Source organism: Anopheles cruzii, chromosome 3, assembly GCF_943734635.1.
Source record: "Anopheles cruzii chromosome 3, idAnoCruzAS_RS32_06, whole genome shotgun sequence".
NCBI lineage: Eukaryota > Metazoa > Arthropoda > Insecta > Diptera > Culicidae > Anopheles > Anopheles cruzii.
Window position 1 is genome coordinate 11862570 of NC_069145.1, and position 15761 is coordinate 11878330.

The 15761-nt window shown below is 52.1% G+C and overlaps 5 protein-coding genes across 5 annotated transcripts in view; 2 read left to right on the plus strand and 3 right to left on the minus strand.

Moving 5' to 3' along the window:
- Positions 1 to 1883: 1883 nt before the first annotated feature.
- Positions 1884 to 5170, minus strand: LOC128272247 (WD and tetratricopeptide repeats protein 1). Its single transcript, XM_053010020.1, has 8 exons — positions 4222 to 5170; positions 3762 to 4151; positions 3453 to 3686; positions 3112 to 3389; positions 2755 to 3043; positions 2584 to 2696; positions 2203 to 2515; positions 1884 to 2132 (listed from the first exon to the last, which is right to left on the minus strand). Exons 1-7 carry the CDS (start codon positions 4525 to 4527, stop codon positions 2218 to 2220), a joined length of 1908 nt encoding a protein of 635 aa, XP_052865980.1. The 5' UTR covers positions 4528 to 5170; the 3' UTR covers positions 1884 to 2132; positions 2203 to 2217.
- Positions 5171 to 5912: 742 nt separating this feature from the next.
- LOC128272594 (conserved oligomeric Golgi complex subunit 2) lies at positions 5913 to 8202 on the plus strand. The gene is made up of 3 exons (XM_053010430.1): positions 5913 to 6011; positions 6077 to 7800; positions 7874 to 8202. Exons 1-3 carry the CDS (start codon positions 5913 to 5915, stop codon positions 8181 to 8183), a joined length of 2133 nt encoding a protein of 710 aa, XP_052866390.1. The 3' UTR covers positions 8184 to 8202.
- A 67-nt stretch (positions 8203 to 8269) lies between these two features.
- Positions 8270 to 9325, minus strand: LOC128269849 (dnaJ homolog subfamily C member 17). Its single transcript, XM_053007253.1, has 2 exons — positions 9196 to 9325; positions 8270 to 9121 (listed from the first exon to the last, which is right to left on the minus strand). Exons 1-2 carry the CDS (start codon positions 9271 to 9273, stop codon positions 8270 to 8272), a joined length of 930 nt encoding a protein of 309 aa, XP_052863213.1. The 5' UTR covers positions 9274 to 9325.
- Positions 9326 to 9757: 432 nt separating this feature from the next.
- On the plus strand, positions 9758 to 10537 carry LOC128273556 (proteasome assembly chaperone 2). The gene has a single exon (XM_053011550.1). It carries the CDS (start codon positions 9774 to 9776, stop codon positions 10512 to 10514), a length of 741 nt encoding a protein of 246 aa, XP_052867510.1. The 5' UTR covers positions 9758 to 9773; the 3' UTR covers positions 10515 to 10537.
- A 3312-nt stretch (positions 10538 to 13849) lies between these two features.
- Positions 13850 to 15761, minus strand: part of LOC128269850 (uncharacterized) — a 65860-nt gene continuing 63948 nt past the window's right edge. Inside the window, exons 13-16 of the mRNA XM_053007255.1 lie at positions 14717 to 15543; positions 14457 to 14645; positions 14221 to 14382; positions 13850 to 14146 (exon numbers count right to left, since the gene is read on the minus strand). Coding sequence (XP_052863215.1) covers positions 13850 to 14146; positions 14221 to 14382; positions 14457 to 14645; positions 14717 to 15543 — 1475 coding nt within the window. The remainder of the gene's footprint in view (positions 14147 to 14220; positions 14383 to 14456; positions 14646 to 14716; positions 15544 to 15761) is intronic.

Consider the following 15761-nt stretch of genomic DNA (forward strand, 5'->3'; position numbering starts at 1 on the left):
TTCTATCAAAATGGCTTCATGAGCAGCTAGCACAGGTTTGTTCCGTACATTTACCGTACCTAAAGCGCTTTTTTCCCAATCGTTTGTTAAACACCCACCATTAGCGGCCATTTTTCAAATCGCCCCCGACGTTACTGGCTACGACCGCAGACCCCACGCTACATTTTAGCATTAAAATATGCCTCGGTTCCTTTGTACCATAGACTGAGATGCTCTTACGGCGTCCCATTTCGCTATTCCCCCTGAGACCCACGATCGAACCGAAGGTTCTAGGGGCCGGAGGAGGCCCCCTGGAGCAGCAGCAACACAATCGCACCGCGATAAACATCTCCATCCTGCTGCGAGCCACCATTGTCGCGGCGAAAGAAGTACGTACGAAGGGAAGATTTCGATCGATAAATTGTTTCTTGTAGCTCAAGCCAGGAAGACGATCGGACGAACGTCCCGGTTCGTTGTGGTTCGTGATCTTCGACTTCTAGCACACCCTCGAGTGGCGAACTCGAGAAGCCGGCGATCGCCCTGGCAGCTGCCGTTTCAGGTTTTGCTGCGGTCGCCGAAGAAACCGATATCCAACGCGACGACCGCAAAACGGGATGGAACGGTTTGCAAAGGTTTCCCAGTGGATGCACCGGGCAACCCTGCCACCATTCTCGTGATGCAGTTTGTATTCCACCATTATTCGTCGTTAATCTTTCTGACGAATGATTAATTCGATGGCGATTAAAATCTATTACCGCGGGGAGGAGAAACGGTGCACGGCAATAAATGGTCTAGACGTGGCCGCGGAACGGGAACGGAGAAAATGGGCGAGGGTAAAGAAAGAAATTATTGCTCTCCATGGTGGGCGCGGGGCGGACGACGGCAGCCTGATGTGGTTGATCTTCACCTTCACCCGGACGCGAACGCCTAGAACGAGCTGCAGATTGAGTTGGAGTGAAGATTGAATGGCGTGTGGCTTGTGGTTACATTTTGTGTTCTCTTCGCATTGACCGCAGAAGCTGTGGCACTGCCTATGCTGCTTCCGCTAGCAAAACCTCCCGAGGACCTGACTCGTGTCAGAAAGGACGAGGAGAGCTTTTGCATATCGGTTTGTTAACCCTCTCTCGGTTCGCCCGGAGCCAGGTTTGCGGTTGCAATCATCCTTCACCGAGCAACTAAGTAGCCGATCGAAGTTCACTATGGTTGATCCTAGGCTGGCCGTAGTTTTGCCGGATGGCACTTACCAATTCTGCTGTTGGAATTTAGTTATGTGGAAATAACTAAAGGATTTATCGGAAGACTTCGTTTCAAATTCAGAATGAACGTTTCACTCTGAAGGCTGATTGCCAACATTTAGGCGCTTTACAAATAAAGAATACTCCTTAAGGTATGCAATATGAGTGGCAGGAACATTATTTCGGCGTCACATGAAAGCATCTAAATCCAACATTCATTCTTATTTGGTGAATTTATTTTGATTTTATTTTTCTCTGCCACATATACATTCTAAACTGCGGCCACACATCGCAGACGGGAGCATCCTGAACTATGGAAGCGACATACGAACAGCCACATCCGGAACCGGCACACACAACGGAACCGAAATCTCATCCTAACGAACGGCTGAGAGGCGTAAAATAATAGGGGTGGACAATAGAAACATAACCCTAGGTTCAAACACCGATAAACTGGAGTGCTGTCCGATTGGCCGTATTTGGTGTGCCGAACTTTCTCCTCAACAAACGGCCCAATAAACTTACAATTCGAATAAACTAAAACTAACGATCGATGATGGTAAGAAAACCCTTTTATCTAGAAGACATAATGGTACGCAAAATCCACGATCTGCCAATTCAATCACAATGAATTTTTAAAACTATATAGTAATGGTAAATAGTTGACAAAATATTAAAAAAAAACCGAAATTTTTCGGCCCTCGTTGATCGTTCTCGGGCTTCGCTGGTTGTCGAAAGCTGCGGCATAAACGCTGTCATTGGTGGTCGTGTAGCGATGCTATTCGGCTCCGTTCGGCTTCACGATGCGACGGATCATTCAATGTCTCGGTGCGGTCGGCTAACGAGCCACTATAAAAACCGTACCTTCGCGAATAATTTATTAATGCTAGCTTTAATCACAAGTAGTAGATTGGCAATCTGCGGATGCAACGGAAAGACGGTCAGAGAAGCAACGCAGAAACGGCCAGCCCGGCGAACCAATACTCACCAATTGCGTTAAAAGCTAACTAGTCCGACAGATCGCCTGATCCGGTGCGATCGAGTCGAACGGATCCGATTGCATGCGCGTTTGGTTCTCCAGCACGACCGTGGCGATCGGTTTGATGCGCCGCACGGACGACAGTGCCTTCTCCGGTGACTGGGGAGACCAGAGGCGCACCTCGTGATCGATACCGCTCGTGGCAAGCAGGCAGATGTGCGGGTGCGGCTGCACACAGTTCACGATCAGCTCGTCCGCGTGATAGATCGAGTGGATGATTCCGCTTTTCCGATCCCAGACGAAGAAGTTCCCGTCATCGGAGCTGCCGCAATCGGAACAATACACAGTACAGTACAGTGACCCCCAGAGCGCCCTGCCGGACACACTTACCCTGCCACGATGTAGTTCGAGTCACCGAAGTAGTTTGCCTCCTTAATATCCGTTTTCGTATTGCAGTGCCCAACGTAGCGGTCCTCGTAGTCAACGGCCAGCGAACGCCAGTGCTGAAATCGACACGAATCGTTGGATGCGTTGAGGTCAACAGCGTAACACCGGCCTTACCTTCTCCTTTTCCGAGTTAGACTCTACCTCGTTAGCAGTCCCATTATCAGTCGGACGGTGGCGCACCTTGTCCATCTCTATGCCGATGTCCTTGTCCAGCATCAGCACGCCCGGATTTTTGGCGTACGATGGAAACCGACGGATCAGCTCCTCGAGGCACAGTAACGATTCTTGCAGTTGGCCCATTTTAAGCAATGCCCGGGCCAACCGAAAGTGTGCCTTCACGTAGTGAGGATCCAGCGCGAGTGCCGTGTGACAGTCGCGGATTGCCGCGTAAACATCTCCGTACCTTGAATAGGATAAACACGAAGCCAGTGTTAGGACTGATCTCGCCTCGTCTTCTTGTCCGAAACAAACCAATTGCGTTTCATCAGTGCCGTGGCACGGTTGAGGTAAAGAATGGCGCAATCCTGGCTGTTGGCTTTCCGGATCGCGAGCGTGTACTTGTGGATCGCCTGCAGGAACTGATTCTTCTCCAGATTGGCGTTGCCCTCCTTCTTCAACAGCTCCACGTCGGGCGGAAACTTGTGTTTCATCTTTTCGCCGCCACTCTTGCCGGTGGCACAGTCATCGACACTGCCGTTCATCGTCGATCCGTTCGGAGCCGGAGCAGGAAGCTTTGGCAACTGTAGGAACTGAGAAAATGGACACGATGTTAGAAGCTGGAACATCCGCGTGCCCGGCTTACGGGCGCCTACCAATGGATGGCGGGTACTGTTGATGTCGTAGAGATAGATGTGATCGGAACCCATGTTGGCCAGCAGCTCCGTGCCGTCGGGACTAAACGTCACGTACGTGACCGCTTTCTGGTTGTACACGAGGGCCTTCTCCATCGAGCCAAGGTGGCCGGGCGAGAAGTACTTCACACACCCATCCTTCGGAATATTGTCCTCCGTAACGGCGGACCCTTGATTGATCTCATAGCCAGCGAGCTGTGAGGGGGAGAAGAGAAGAGTACACGCCTTTCAGTGGTGGCCACGCAGGAACCGGCCATGCGGTACCTTTACCTTGGACAAGGTAATCATCCGCCGATCGTACAACCGAACGTAGATATCGTTCGTTCCGATGGCCATCAGTTCCGGCCGCTGCGGGTTGATTGCGATACACTTGATCTCCGGAATGCCGAAGATGTAGTTCTTCAGGTCGATCAGCACGTTCGCATCGCGCCCATCGCAGTTGTGCTGCTGGCGAAGGTCATGCTGAAGTACGGTTCCATCCTCGGACGCGGACCAGTACAGCTGCATGCTTCTCGGCGACGTTTCCAGCCGCTTCACGCGCTGCATGTGACAGGTACACTTCCGGATCGGGTAGTCATTCTGGCGGTTCACGTCGAACACGAACGTTTTGCAATCACCGGCACCGGTCGCCAAGAGTGAGTAGCCACGCTTTGGAAGAAACTACAAGCACCGGAAGTTAGCTGGATGAAGGAACACCCCGCCCCCCCGCCCCACCCCTGGCGGACATTACCTTCACGGAAAAGATGTTTCCCTCGTGTGTGGTGACCAGATCGTAGAGCCGTTTGTGCCGGAACGGGTCCCACAGCATGACGTGAAAATCGTCCGAAGCCGAGGCCAGGATGCTGCCGGTGTCGCTCCACTCGAGACAGTTCACGCATCCATTGTGTCCTTTCAGCTCCACCTCCAGTTCGATGTTGTCCACGAACTGGGGCGCGGTTCGGAGCCGGTTCCGCAGTACGCTCTCGATGTCCCAATACGGCCGGTCGGCCAACATTTGCGTTACATTCGTAACACTGCCATACTGCTTTCGCTTCATGGCGATGGTTTTTCGGATGCGACTGTTACTTCTCCCAACAACACCGCGCTTCTATTATGGTCACTACGCCTAATTGGGAAATTTATCGTCCTGTCGCGCTCGTAATGGCGCTCCTCAAAAAATGCTGCGAACCGCGAATAAAAACAGGATTTCAAACACGACGACAGTACGTCACCGTGACAGCAGCAGGAGATGTGCCACCTTCGCCGGTTCGCGTTTTCCCCTCGGCACCTTCACACTGAAATGTTCCGTCTCTTTCACTCGCACTCCACCTTATAGTCATCCATCTCGTTTGGTGCTGGACACCAATATCACACTTTCGTCGGCGATAGAAGAAACAAGAGAAGAAGTGCATTCAGCCAACTGTACTTTGCTTCACGGACACAGCCTGCTTGCAGAATGTTTCACCAAACGGAATATCGCACAGTTTTGGCCCCCGAATCGCAATCGGCCACGATCGATGGAGAGATTGTTGATCGATGAGCGCCCAACAGCCCTTGCGGACTGCCGATTACGCCGACGATTGATTGTCCGTGGGCCCCACCGGACTGCGGAGTTGTGACCTCCTCGAAGAGGTGCACTGCCCAGCCGTAGCAGCCGTGCCAACTGCGTTCCACACAAATTCGGCCACGCTTTTGGTTTATTTATTACACTGATCTGATGCCTGATGGCCTGGTTTCGTATCACATTTACCCGCAGTGCACCGCGTAATGGGTGCCCCGTAATGACAACAAACCAGCAACCTATAATTGCATCCCGAATCAAAACATTGCGACTGCTGAATGCAGCTCCGGTAGCGTTACGAAGCGTTACTGCGGGACTTTCCACCGCCGTTCTCACCGGTTATTGTGGCACCGTAATCAATCGCAAACGGGTAGAACATTCCCAAAGCATATTGTGCATCGTCGAGAACGTTGCGTTGAAAAGTAATCCTTGGCGAATGATAGTGCCGGCTTATGAGCATTGGAATGCGATGGTGCTGCTGGTCTGAACGCTGAGCAGTGGTTTACCGGCACAATTCAAACACGATTTCCGGTCCCATCCGCTTAATGGAATCGAATCAATTTGAAATTCATTCATTTCAGAACGCCCGCAACCTATCTACGTCCACTTTATTCAACTTTTGTCGTGCCAATTTGTCGGTAAATTCAAAATCTGCATCCATAGCTGGTGCTGATGGTGAGAGAACGTCCGTGAGATCCAAACAGTGAGCAACCCTTTCGGTCGCGAGAACTGTCATCGCGTTTATTGTTTTCGTTCCCAGCCCCGACTGATGATGTGTCAGAACGTAATCGGGCAAATAATGGTGTTAAATGGTTAAGAATTACTTTTCACACTTTGCGATACTTTCCGGTCGTTGAATAGAGCACTTCTCGGACGACACGATGGAAGAAAAGGTAGCACCGGCGGCGAGTGGCGGCGAGCTATTCAGCTTGCCGGCAGGGCCTGCTACGCTGTGTTTCGATAAGAACGAGTTTATGAAGGTAAAGAGCCCGCGTTTCGCCTTAACAATCGCGGTCGATACTAAACCGGAGTTTCGTTTGCCCAGAAAACTTTCTCCGTCGACGAGTTCCTGCACGAGAATCGAAATGCCGGCAGCCTGGAGATTATCCGGGACGACCTGGGTCTCTACCTGAAGGTGCTCCGTTCGGCGATGATCGAGCTGATCAATCAGGATTATGCCGATTTCGTCGATCTATCTGCCAACCTGATCGGGCTCGATCAGCAGATCGAAGCGATCGGAGGGCCACTGGAAAAGCTGCTAGCCGAGATCGCCCAAGTAAAGGCGGCCCTCGAGGGCAGCATGCACGAAATCGCCAACTGTCTCGAGCAGAAGAAGGCACTACGGGCCCACAAAAAATCGCTCCAGAGTTTGGGCCGGGTTCAGGCATCGCTGGTGAAGCTTGAAAATATGTTGCGAGCTCGGGAACGGCGAGATTCCATCAATGCCACGCTCCTGGAACGGGCCGCCCTCGAGTCAATTCAATTGCAGTTTAATATAGAGTTTTGCAAAACTTTTCTCGACGCCCGGCAACAGCAGTTGGCGCAGGAACTGTGGAACGAGCTGCTGGGTCGGCTGCAGGAGTATTTCCTGCGTGCGCTGGATGCACCGGACCCGAAAGAGCTGGAACGCTGCCTGCGCATTTACTGCACCCTCGACGAGTGCCGTACGGCGGAGGAAGTGTTTCGGCGTGACATTGTGGCACCGTTCATGAACCGGGTCATCTCGGAAGCGAGTTTACAAAACTCTCCGCAGGGCCTCACGGGGATCTACAATCAAATACTGGACTTTGTGTCGATGCGCATGAAGCAACTCTGCCAGCTCACGAAACGGAACGGCAAGGTCAAGGGCTACAGCTTCGTGGTGAACAGCTTTTGGGCCGAAGTGGAGAGACGGATGGAGACGAACATGTCCTCGATCTTCGCGCCGGGCAATCCGGACGCCTTCTATCAGAAGTACAAGTGTACGCTCGAGTTCCTCGAGCGCATCGAGCAGATTCTGGACGATCCGGAAGATGTGGCCGTGTTCAAAGCGCACCCGCAGTATCGTAGCTTTCAGGTGCGCTGGAATCTTCCGGTCTACTTTCAGATACGCTTCCAAGAGATCGGTTCGGCGCTCGAGGCGATCTGCAGCGAACCGGCCGATCGACAGCTGGCCGGAAGCATATCGGCATCACAGTTCAACGTGCCCCAGTTCTCCTCTGCCCTGACGGCCATTTCGCGCTGCTGGCAGGAAGGCATTTATCTGCCGCAGCTGTTCCATCGGTTCCTTAAGCTTACGCTGCAGATTCTTGCCCGGCTGACGGTTTGGTGTGTCGGAGCAATTGGACCGACACCGGACGAGGCCACCGGCGAGCAACAAACGGCACGCATACGTTTTCTCGTCGCCCTCTATTCCGATCTGGGTAACATCGTGCTGAAGATTCCTTCGATCGTAAACCTCGCGGCGGACAAATGTCCCGCAGGGCTGTCGAGGGCCGAACTAGAGGCGGTAATTGGCGAGTCGGGAGATGTTTTCCGTTCCAAGCAAACTCTAGTTCAGCGGTCCATCGTTGAGGAGCTGATTGGCGGTAGTTTGGTGCAACTGAGACAGGTCAGTGACATTCCGAGGCTGTACCGGAAAACGAACCGTGAGCTGCCCAGCCGTTGCTGTCCGTACGTCGAGCAGGTGCTCGCCCCTACCGACATATTCCGGCGAAACTACTCCACAATGATTGGCCCGGAAGCGATGCGAGAGTTCTTGTGTGGCGTTTACAGTCACGTCAGCGTGCAGTGAGTATGCCGCGGTCGGTTGTCCTGCAGCAACCCCTAACCGGAAGACGTTTTCTCTCCTTCACCAACCCAGATACTACCGAGTGATCGACGAAGCGCTCACTTCCGTGCAGAAAACGGAAGAATCGCTGCGTCGGTTGAAGAACTTGCGTGATCGGAGTGCAACCGCAAGTGGCGGGCAAGTGGCCACCGGCGATCGAACGTCCGTCGTCGCCTCGGATGATGACAAAATCCGGCTCCAGCTGCACGTGGACGTGATGCATTTTGCGCAATACATCACCGAGGACGCAGCCATCGCCCGGGAGGATGTGAGCAAGTTGCCGGACCTGATTCAACTCGTCGAAGACGCGATAAAGGGCCGAGCGGGCGCACAGTCAAACTAATGGGACGCACACTTTCACCTGACTGTCCCGGATATTCGCGAAACAATAAATTATTAAAACAGGAAATGTGTGTTTCACAAAACATTTTATTTCGCCTCTTCGCCATCTTGGGCGTCCTCTTTCATCATCTGCTCGATCAGCCGCTTCCGCTGTTCGGCCTGTCGCAGCTGGTGTAACACTAGGCTTTCGTAGTCCCGATCGGTGATGGTTCCTCCGCCTGCAGATCGGCCTCCAGCCTTCGGTTTCGTCGCAGCCGGAGCCTCTCCGATCCACTCCAACGTGCACGGATTATCCAGCCGGCCCTGCTCGTACTTTACGGCCATTTCTGCCGCATCCTTGCCCTTGAACTCGACCAACGCACTCCCGGTCTTGCGTGGACTCATGACGAGCGCATTGAGGTCACCGTATTTTGTGAGAAACTTCCGCAGGATATCCTCCGTGTAGCCACCGTTCGCCGGATCGTTTTTGTCCGCTTTCCAGCGTATCTTCACCCGATGCTGTGACGGATCCCAGGTCGGGGTCGCGGCCGTTTGTATGAGACGCAGCTCCTCCTGTAGCTGCTTGCGCATCAGTTCCTGCTCTTCCTGAATCAGTTTCGATCCCTCCTTGCGCAACCGATCAAACTCTTCCTGGAACAGCTCCTCGGGCGTTTTGCTGCTGGCCTTTTTGTAGCCCCCGGTCGTGGCCGCATCCCGTGCCTGCCGTTCCCGTTCCTCTAGGTCTGCCTTTAGTTTCTGCCGCTTGCTGTCCAACTGCTTCGTGCGCAGTTTGGCCGCCTTCTTCGCGTTCAGCACCTTATCGTACGCGGCACGGGCCGATACGTCGATCAAGATTTCCAGGGCCTTCGACAGCTCCTGGAACAGCTCGGCCGCCTTCGGGTTGTCGGGGTTTTTGTCCGGATGGCATTGTAGGGCTTTTTTGCGGTACGCTTTGCGGATCTGTGGCGGAAGAGAATGGGTTGAATACGAAAGAACTGGAAACCGGTGGGGATTACTTGCAAACCGCTAAATACCTCTTGCTCGGTTGCCGATATTTCCACCTCGAACAGACCGTAAAGGTCTGTTTCGCTAAACTTTTTCACATCTACCATAGCACTTGGTTTCCGTTAGCGGTTTCAGGATAATCAGAACAAAACAGTGCCGGGAATCAAAGTAAACAATGCAACCGATTTGACAGCTTGGTGCGATTGCAATTGCGTTACGCCGTTACTGTACAGTGTTTTCGAGACGCATAAGAGACAGAGAGACACACAAGAGACAAACTTATTATTTCCTAAACGACGCTCAATATCTATTCTTTACGTGAAAAAGAATCATGTTCCAATGTCTTAGAATAGTTTGTGAAGACTTGGAGCATAAAATAGTACGAAAAACTACACGAACCCAGTAGCGTTACGCGCTTTGGTGCATATGATCCTGCGCGCTCACCATCGAAACGTCAAATGGGATGTAAACAAAATCTTGTCAACTCATTGTTCGTTTAAAATTTGCCGGCTGGTGCTATCTTTGAATATTCCACCCCGTTAGCTCTGCTTTTCGGCTATCTTTCGCACTTCATGTGCTTCGTCCATCAACATTGAAGCAGCAGAGAATGTTCTCGTTCAAGCGTGACATCGATTTCACCGGCTACAGCTTCATCGTACCGTCCGTGAGTGTCGGCAATGTTCCGCAGCTGGCAGTGGACGCGATCGTTGAAACGCTTCAACTCGAACCAATCGGCCAACTTTGGCATCCGGCCCTGATACCAATCGTTGGAGCGGCCGCTTTCGAACATGAACCCACCGGTTCCGTAACCACCACTGCCGAGCTGTACCTTTCCGAATCGAAGCGCCTCTTGGTATTGCAGCTGCGTGCCCCACTTGTCGGTTCCTCGCTTCAACGGGAGTTCCTTGAACAGTGCGCCGATTTCGTGCGTGATCGCCACTTTGCCCAAGTATACCTTCTGAGTAGCTGTTTTTCACACGAAAAGTCCAACATCCGTGCGGCACCGTTCAGTTACGTCTCGAACGAAGCGTATGATCGAACCCCGAATGCTTCCCGGCTGACGGCGGATGAACGGTGGACGAAGCATCCGCCGGGTGGTGCCATACACGGTGGAGGGTTCGGAGCAAAGCTGCTGGAATTACTGACCAACCGTGGCGTGGCCACTGTGCTGTTGTTCATGTACGTTTCGGAAGGCGACAACACGAGCGAGGGACTTACGATGGCACGAATTCTGAACGCCGTTAGTGGCGATATCTTGCTTCCGGCTGGGCAGGACGAAGCCAACTTCCGGTGGCCCAAATCGTGGCAGCATCTCTTCGGCAGCTCGCATCCCAGATCATTGTACTGAGTGTCCCACTGATGAGAATGGGAAAGGAGGAAATTTTTCTGATGTAATAAAATTGCATTGTTTCAAAATCTTAAATTGTGTTTATCAATAAATTGCGATGAGAGTTAGTTCTGGGGACTGTAAATGATTCTACTTTGAACTTGAAACATTTACCCAATAGGGAACCTCACGATGACGATCTTTCGTTTCAAACGTACTGTTTGTACGAGACGTACTGTATCAAACGTTAGGTTTGCTCTTTCACGCTCCCACGATCAGGCGATCTTCCCTACTCGCTCTAGCACAATACAGTCAAACCTCTGCTCGAAAACCGTCCGAACGAATTTTCCAGCCAAATACTAATAAAAGATAATGAATTTCGTTTTAAAAGAAAACGCGCTCAAAAGTCAAAACATTTAAAACAAATGTAAACTGCAATTCGTCTATTATTTTGACATTTTATGCCGTTTAATCTTGATTTTTTTACAGAGGTTCGACTGTATCACGTTCTCCCGCGTGTAGCGTTGGCTCTTTCGCTCGCCAGTGATCGGTCGATGATCGTAGACTCGATGCTCTTCTCTCATACGGATGGTGGCGTGAGAAGGACAGCTAGCAGTGTAGGTGTCTTCTCTTTTTGTCGTACACCGGTCGAGAGCTAGCTCCAGTGATCCTTCTCGCCTGTTACGCTGGTCGGTTTGAGACCGCACATGGTCGCAAACGAAAAATCTTTTTCCGAACCGCAGGCGACGCTAGTTTGCCGAGCGGACTAGGTGCACAGGGCTTTTGGTGCTTTCAGGGGTCGATCCTTACACGATCGCGAAGCGCATGCGATGCTGTATTTATTTATTAAAAAAAGAACGGGCAGAGCCAACTTAAAGTTTTGCACTCAAGTTAATGCAATTGTCAGGATTCGAACGTACGTTTTTCGCTTATAAACCGATTAACCGGTGCACCGAGACGGATGGTCTACGGACGGTTGGTTCCTGTTTGTTCCCCAAATTTCTTTCGATCGTTCGGCACAAATTCGGAGTCGGAGTCGATTGCTTTTAAACTTTTATTGCCACAGCGAAGCTCGACGTTTTCTTTCGGATACAGGAACAACAAAAAAACTCGGGACGCAATTGTTTTAGTTTCATTGAAAATAGAAAATTCTTATTGCAGTTTGTTTCCTGGCGAAGTAATATAGTTACACATTTGATCAAACGAATCGCTTAACATTTCCGATTCAGACGCTTTCCCTTCCTCTCCACGTCCGTGTGACGAAAACGCGTCCTTCTTCTGCCTAGCCATTTCAGAAGGCCCGTGTTAAGGATTGTGTTACAAAACGATTGTTTTCCTCTAATTGACGAGCACCGATGCACGATCTCGCTTCGCCTCCGCCGCTTGTAAATCGTACAGGAAATCATTTGCAAACCGCGACGCACTAATGTATTTACACAGACAAAATCGACAAAGAAACGGTTCGGTGTGTCCGGATCGCCGGAACCGAATCTTTCGCGCAACTATTTACAATTTACAAGGTAATGTACACAACGAAAGTGAAGCAAAAAACCAATCGAAACTAACCACCAGACGTTCCGCTTCTCTTGCGTTCTCTTCCTCCTATTGTGCGGCGCCTTATTGTGTAAGTGAAGTGTTGCAAAAAACGGGTTGCAATGATCGATCGATCGCTGTGTCTAGGAACCGATTTTGGTTTGTAGGTGCTGCTGCTGTGTTGTTGCTTAAGTTTACGTATCAGAGTTTTATTGTTTACTTTTTGGGGCTGTTTTCTATGCCTACGAGAGAGAGACTTAAGTGTGGTTGAGCTATTGAATGGACACAAAAGAGTTTCTACGGTTTTCCGGAAGGGATGTCCGGCACTGTCCGTCTCCTGTTGTAACCGCCGCGTTCAGTTCCTTCTTGAAATCTCTTCACAAACATGAAAACTCAACACGCTGCTCGGGCTGCAAAATTTGCTCCAAAACATCAAATAAATGTGCGCGCTTGTTAATTCTATTAATTTGTTTCGATTTGCCCACGGTTGATATACTCCGCGCGACTTTAATTTGAATTATTGCACTTTCAGTTAAGCAACAGCCATATGGTTCCCCGCCCCGAACCCGCGGCGCTCCCGCCGATCCACACTGTATAAGTTTTGCTCTGTTTCCTAAAGGTAGGTGGTGGTATAAATTTTGTTCGCTTTTCAGTTTAATTTTGGGTATAGTTTTCGCGCCACGCCACGCCACGTGCGTGCGTTTCCGTTTGTTAAAAATCTGTATATCCGAGGTAATGATAATTTCTCCAAAAAGCTCTTCAAATATACTTTCTCAGTTTTCGATCGCAACAGTGGATTCGTGTCGCAGGCCGCTGGTCGGATTCTCGCGTGGACCGGACCAACCTAAGCACTACGCAGGACAGAGGGAACACACTCGGTTCATTCACACACGTACACTCAGTTTCTGCGGGTCCACAACCGACTACGGATAAAGGTTGCTCACTGACTGTATAAATATCAAATCGTTTAGAAAAATATAATTTTCTCTTTTTCTCGTTTCATTTGTTTGCTCTTTTGGTTTGCTGATTTCTTGGTTGTCTCTTTGTTGTTGATTAATTTTTGTTTCGTACTTTTTCTCTTCCTCTGTGTCTCTTACTGTGTTAAAGGATTACGATTCTTACGATTTGCAAAAAGTTTATTTCGTATATTGTACTGACGCCTAAGCCGGACAACGGATTCAGTCAATATATGCGCGCTCTCTCTCGCGAGGGCTTAATTCTCCGAAGGTTTGCGTGATAAATAGACACTCAGTACCAATGGTTGATATAAGAATTGCGCACACCTCGTTACGCTGGGATGGGTCACTTACACTACACGGTGCCCTCTTAGGGAGCCCCTGCTCTGCCGCCCCAATCATCATTGGAAGGTGGTTTTCGTAACTGGGTTTTCTCGTTTACTGCCGCTTGCGCCGTTTTATGTACAGTTTCATCCGAGGAATCCTCGTGCCACTTACACGTTACGCCTACCTACTTTAAGTGACACACTTACACTCTAGAGGGCCTTTAAAGTACGGTGTGTTCCTTAACTACGCGATTATGATTAGTTTCAGCTCTGTACAGTCTTCGGCTGTCTCTGAAGCCCCCGCACGGGGGATGGTTTAGCCTCTTATACTCCTAATATACGCCCCGCCTAAACCTAGAGCTCACTTAAACGCGGATGGCCACTTTTGTAAAGCGACCGCCTAAGCCTGATTTGTAACGCGCTCTGCGTTCTGATATCCGAGAGGCTCTTGTAGAGCGAGACACAAACTGTCACCGAAGTTGGTACAAAACACAGACACAAACCCATTGCTTTTGCAATTGCTTTCGGATGATGCTGCTGCTTAAGTCGACGGGCCGTGACCCTTGCCCTTGACGCCGGCCGTACTGCTGCTGCTGCTGGTGACCCACCGCTCGTTCGCCGGAAGAATCTCGATTTCCGGCTGCATCTTGATTGTCATCACCGTGGGGTCGTAGTAGCCGGCCAGATAGTACGTGTCGTTGTTGTCGTAGATCGCCGTGTACTGCTTCGGATCGGCCCCGAACTTGCCGGTGTACTCGCGCAACGCCAGCACCTCGCACTTGTGCGATATCGTCTGCACATCGTTCTCGTCCTCGTGCGGCGACTGAAACAGGGCACCCTGGGAAGAGAAAGGGGTACCACAGCGAGTTATAGAAGGATCCCCAGAGTGGTCAGAGCTGCGTCGGGGCTTACCGGGTACTTGAGATTGGGACAGTCCTGCGTTTCTTCCGGATGGTAGAACCACTTGACGCGCACCACCATGTTGTTGGTGGACGTTTCCCACATCGACTCGATGTGCCCGATGTAGGGCCGATCGGGGCGCCCTGTCGACAGGAACACGGCCGAATCGCCAACCTACAAAAAAAAACGAACCAAAATTGGACGTTAGCGCTCCGCCACTTCTCACCGTCGGGCGCGCCCCAGCTTACCGAAATCGTCTCCTTGCCGCGCTGGATCGATTTGTAGAACTGCTTCTTGACGCGACCGGTTGACCGGCGGTACCCCTTGCCACACCAGGCCCACAGCTGCCGGGCCGGCAAGAAGGCCGCAATCTTGCTGCCGTTCTGCTCCGTCGACGGTTTGCGATCCGCTCCGGCCGCCGACTTCTTCTGTGGTTGCTACAAATGAGAGGGAGAATCGGAAGTGAGTCATCGGATTTGCGTTCCCCTGAGGTACGGTGATCCCTTACGTAGTACGAGCCGGAGCTCTCGGTGACGGACGAGCTGACTTCCTCCTCCGTCATGGTGTCCTCCTTGTCGGCCGCGCCGCCGGCACTCGAGGCCGGAGGGAACATGATCGGACTGCCGCCGGCCAACGATGAAACGCCCCGTTGTCGCGGGGCCACACCGTACTGGCCGCCGGTGGCCGTTTGCGAGGCGCTATCACCCTGCGAGATGTCGTCGTCCATCGAGCCCGCCCCAGCGACATCCGGCGATGAAGGGACACCGTGGTGATGATGATGATGGCTGACGGGACTGACCGGGACCAGCATGTCCGCGTCGCGATGATGCTTCTTGTGCTTCCTTCGCTTCTTGTGCTTCCGGTGCTTGCACAGCTCGTCGTAGCACTTCGATTTGGACTTTTTGTGCTTGTGCGCGACGCCGCCGCCAGTGGCAGCGGCAGCCGCCAGCAGCTCGGCGTTGGTTGCCGCCAGCCGGCGCAGTTTGTCCTTGCGGATCTTCTTCAACCGCCGGCGCTCCTCCCGGTACGCTCCGTCGTGCAGCCGCTTCTCGGCCCGCTCCGTCGCCAGGGCGAAGCTGTTGATCGACGACCCACCACCGCCGGCCCCGGACGATACCAGTGGGGACATCATCGGTGTGACCGTGGCCGTTAGCAGGGGCGTCGTGGTGTTTGCTGCGGTTGATGCCGCGACCGCTGGTGATGCTGGAAGGGTGCTGGACAACGAGCCGAGAACACTGACCGGACCGAGCGTCCCGAGCTGGGTGGCGGCCGGGTCCGGGTGACTTGGCTGTCGCTTGCGCTTGCCTAGCGATAGAAGAGGATTGGGATCGTATTCTGGAGAGTTCCGGTTGCCGTTCAGAGACCCACACACACAGACACGCACGCACACACACACGCCGGGTGTCCGGGACGGGGTCGCGCAGGCGGGCGGGTGGCGTAGGTTCACATTATTATCGGGATACGGGTAGGTGGCGGGTGGTAGAGGAAGTCACGCCGAGGTGGCGCGCCGATTTAGTAGTTGGTGGTAGTGGTGTTGGTGGTGGTGGTGGTTG

Bases quoted from the DNA above. Each gene is read 5' to 3' on its own strand.
- LOC128272247 (XM_053010020.1), bottom strand. From the start codon at position 4,527: ATGAAGCGAAAGCAGTATGGCAGTGTTACGAATGTAACGCAAATGTTG. The intron at 3,390-3,452 runs GTAGGCGCCCGT...CCATTTTCTCAG, and splicing joins ACAGTACCCGCCATCCATTG to TTCCTACAGTTGCCAAAGCT. The intron at 2,697-2,754 runs GTAAGGCCGGTG...TGTCGATTTCAG, and splicing joins CTAACTCGGAAAAGGAGAAG to CACTGGCGTTCGCTGGCCGT.
- LOC128273556 (XM_053011550.1), top strand. From the start codon at position 9,774: ATGTTCTCGTTCAAGCGTGACATCGATTTCACCGGCTACAGCTTCATC.
- LOC128269849 (XM_053007253.1), bottom strand. From the start codon at position 9,273: ATGGTAGATGTGAAAAAGTTTAGCGAAACAGACCTTTACGGTCTGTTC. The intron at 9,122-9,195 runs GTATTTAGCGGT...CTTCCGCCACAG, and splicing joins TATCGGCAACCGAGCAAGAG to ATCCGCAAAGCGTACCGCAA.
- LOC128272594 (XM_053010430.1), top strand. From the start codon at position 5,913: ATGGAAGAAAAGGTAGCACCGGCGGCGAGTGGCGGCGAGCTATTCAGC. The intron at 6,012-6,076 runs GTAAAGAGCCCG...TCGTTTGCCCAG, and splicing joins ATAAGAACGAGTTTATGAAG to AAAACTTTCTCCGTCGACGA. The intron at 7,801-7,873 runs GTGAGTATGCCG...TCACCAACCCAG, and splicing joins TACAGTCACGTCAGCGTGCA to ATACTACCGAGTGATCGACG.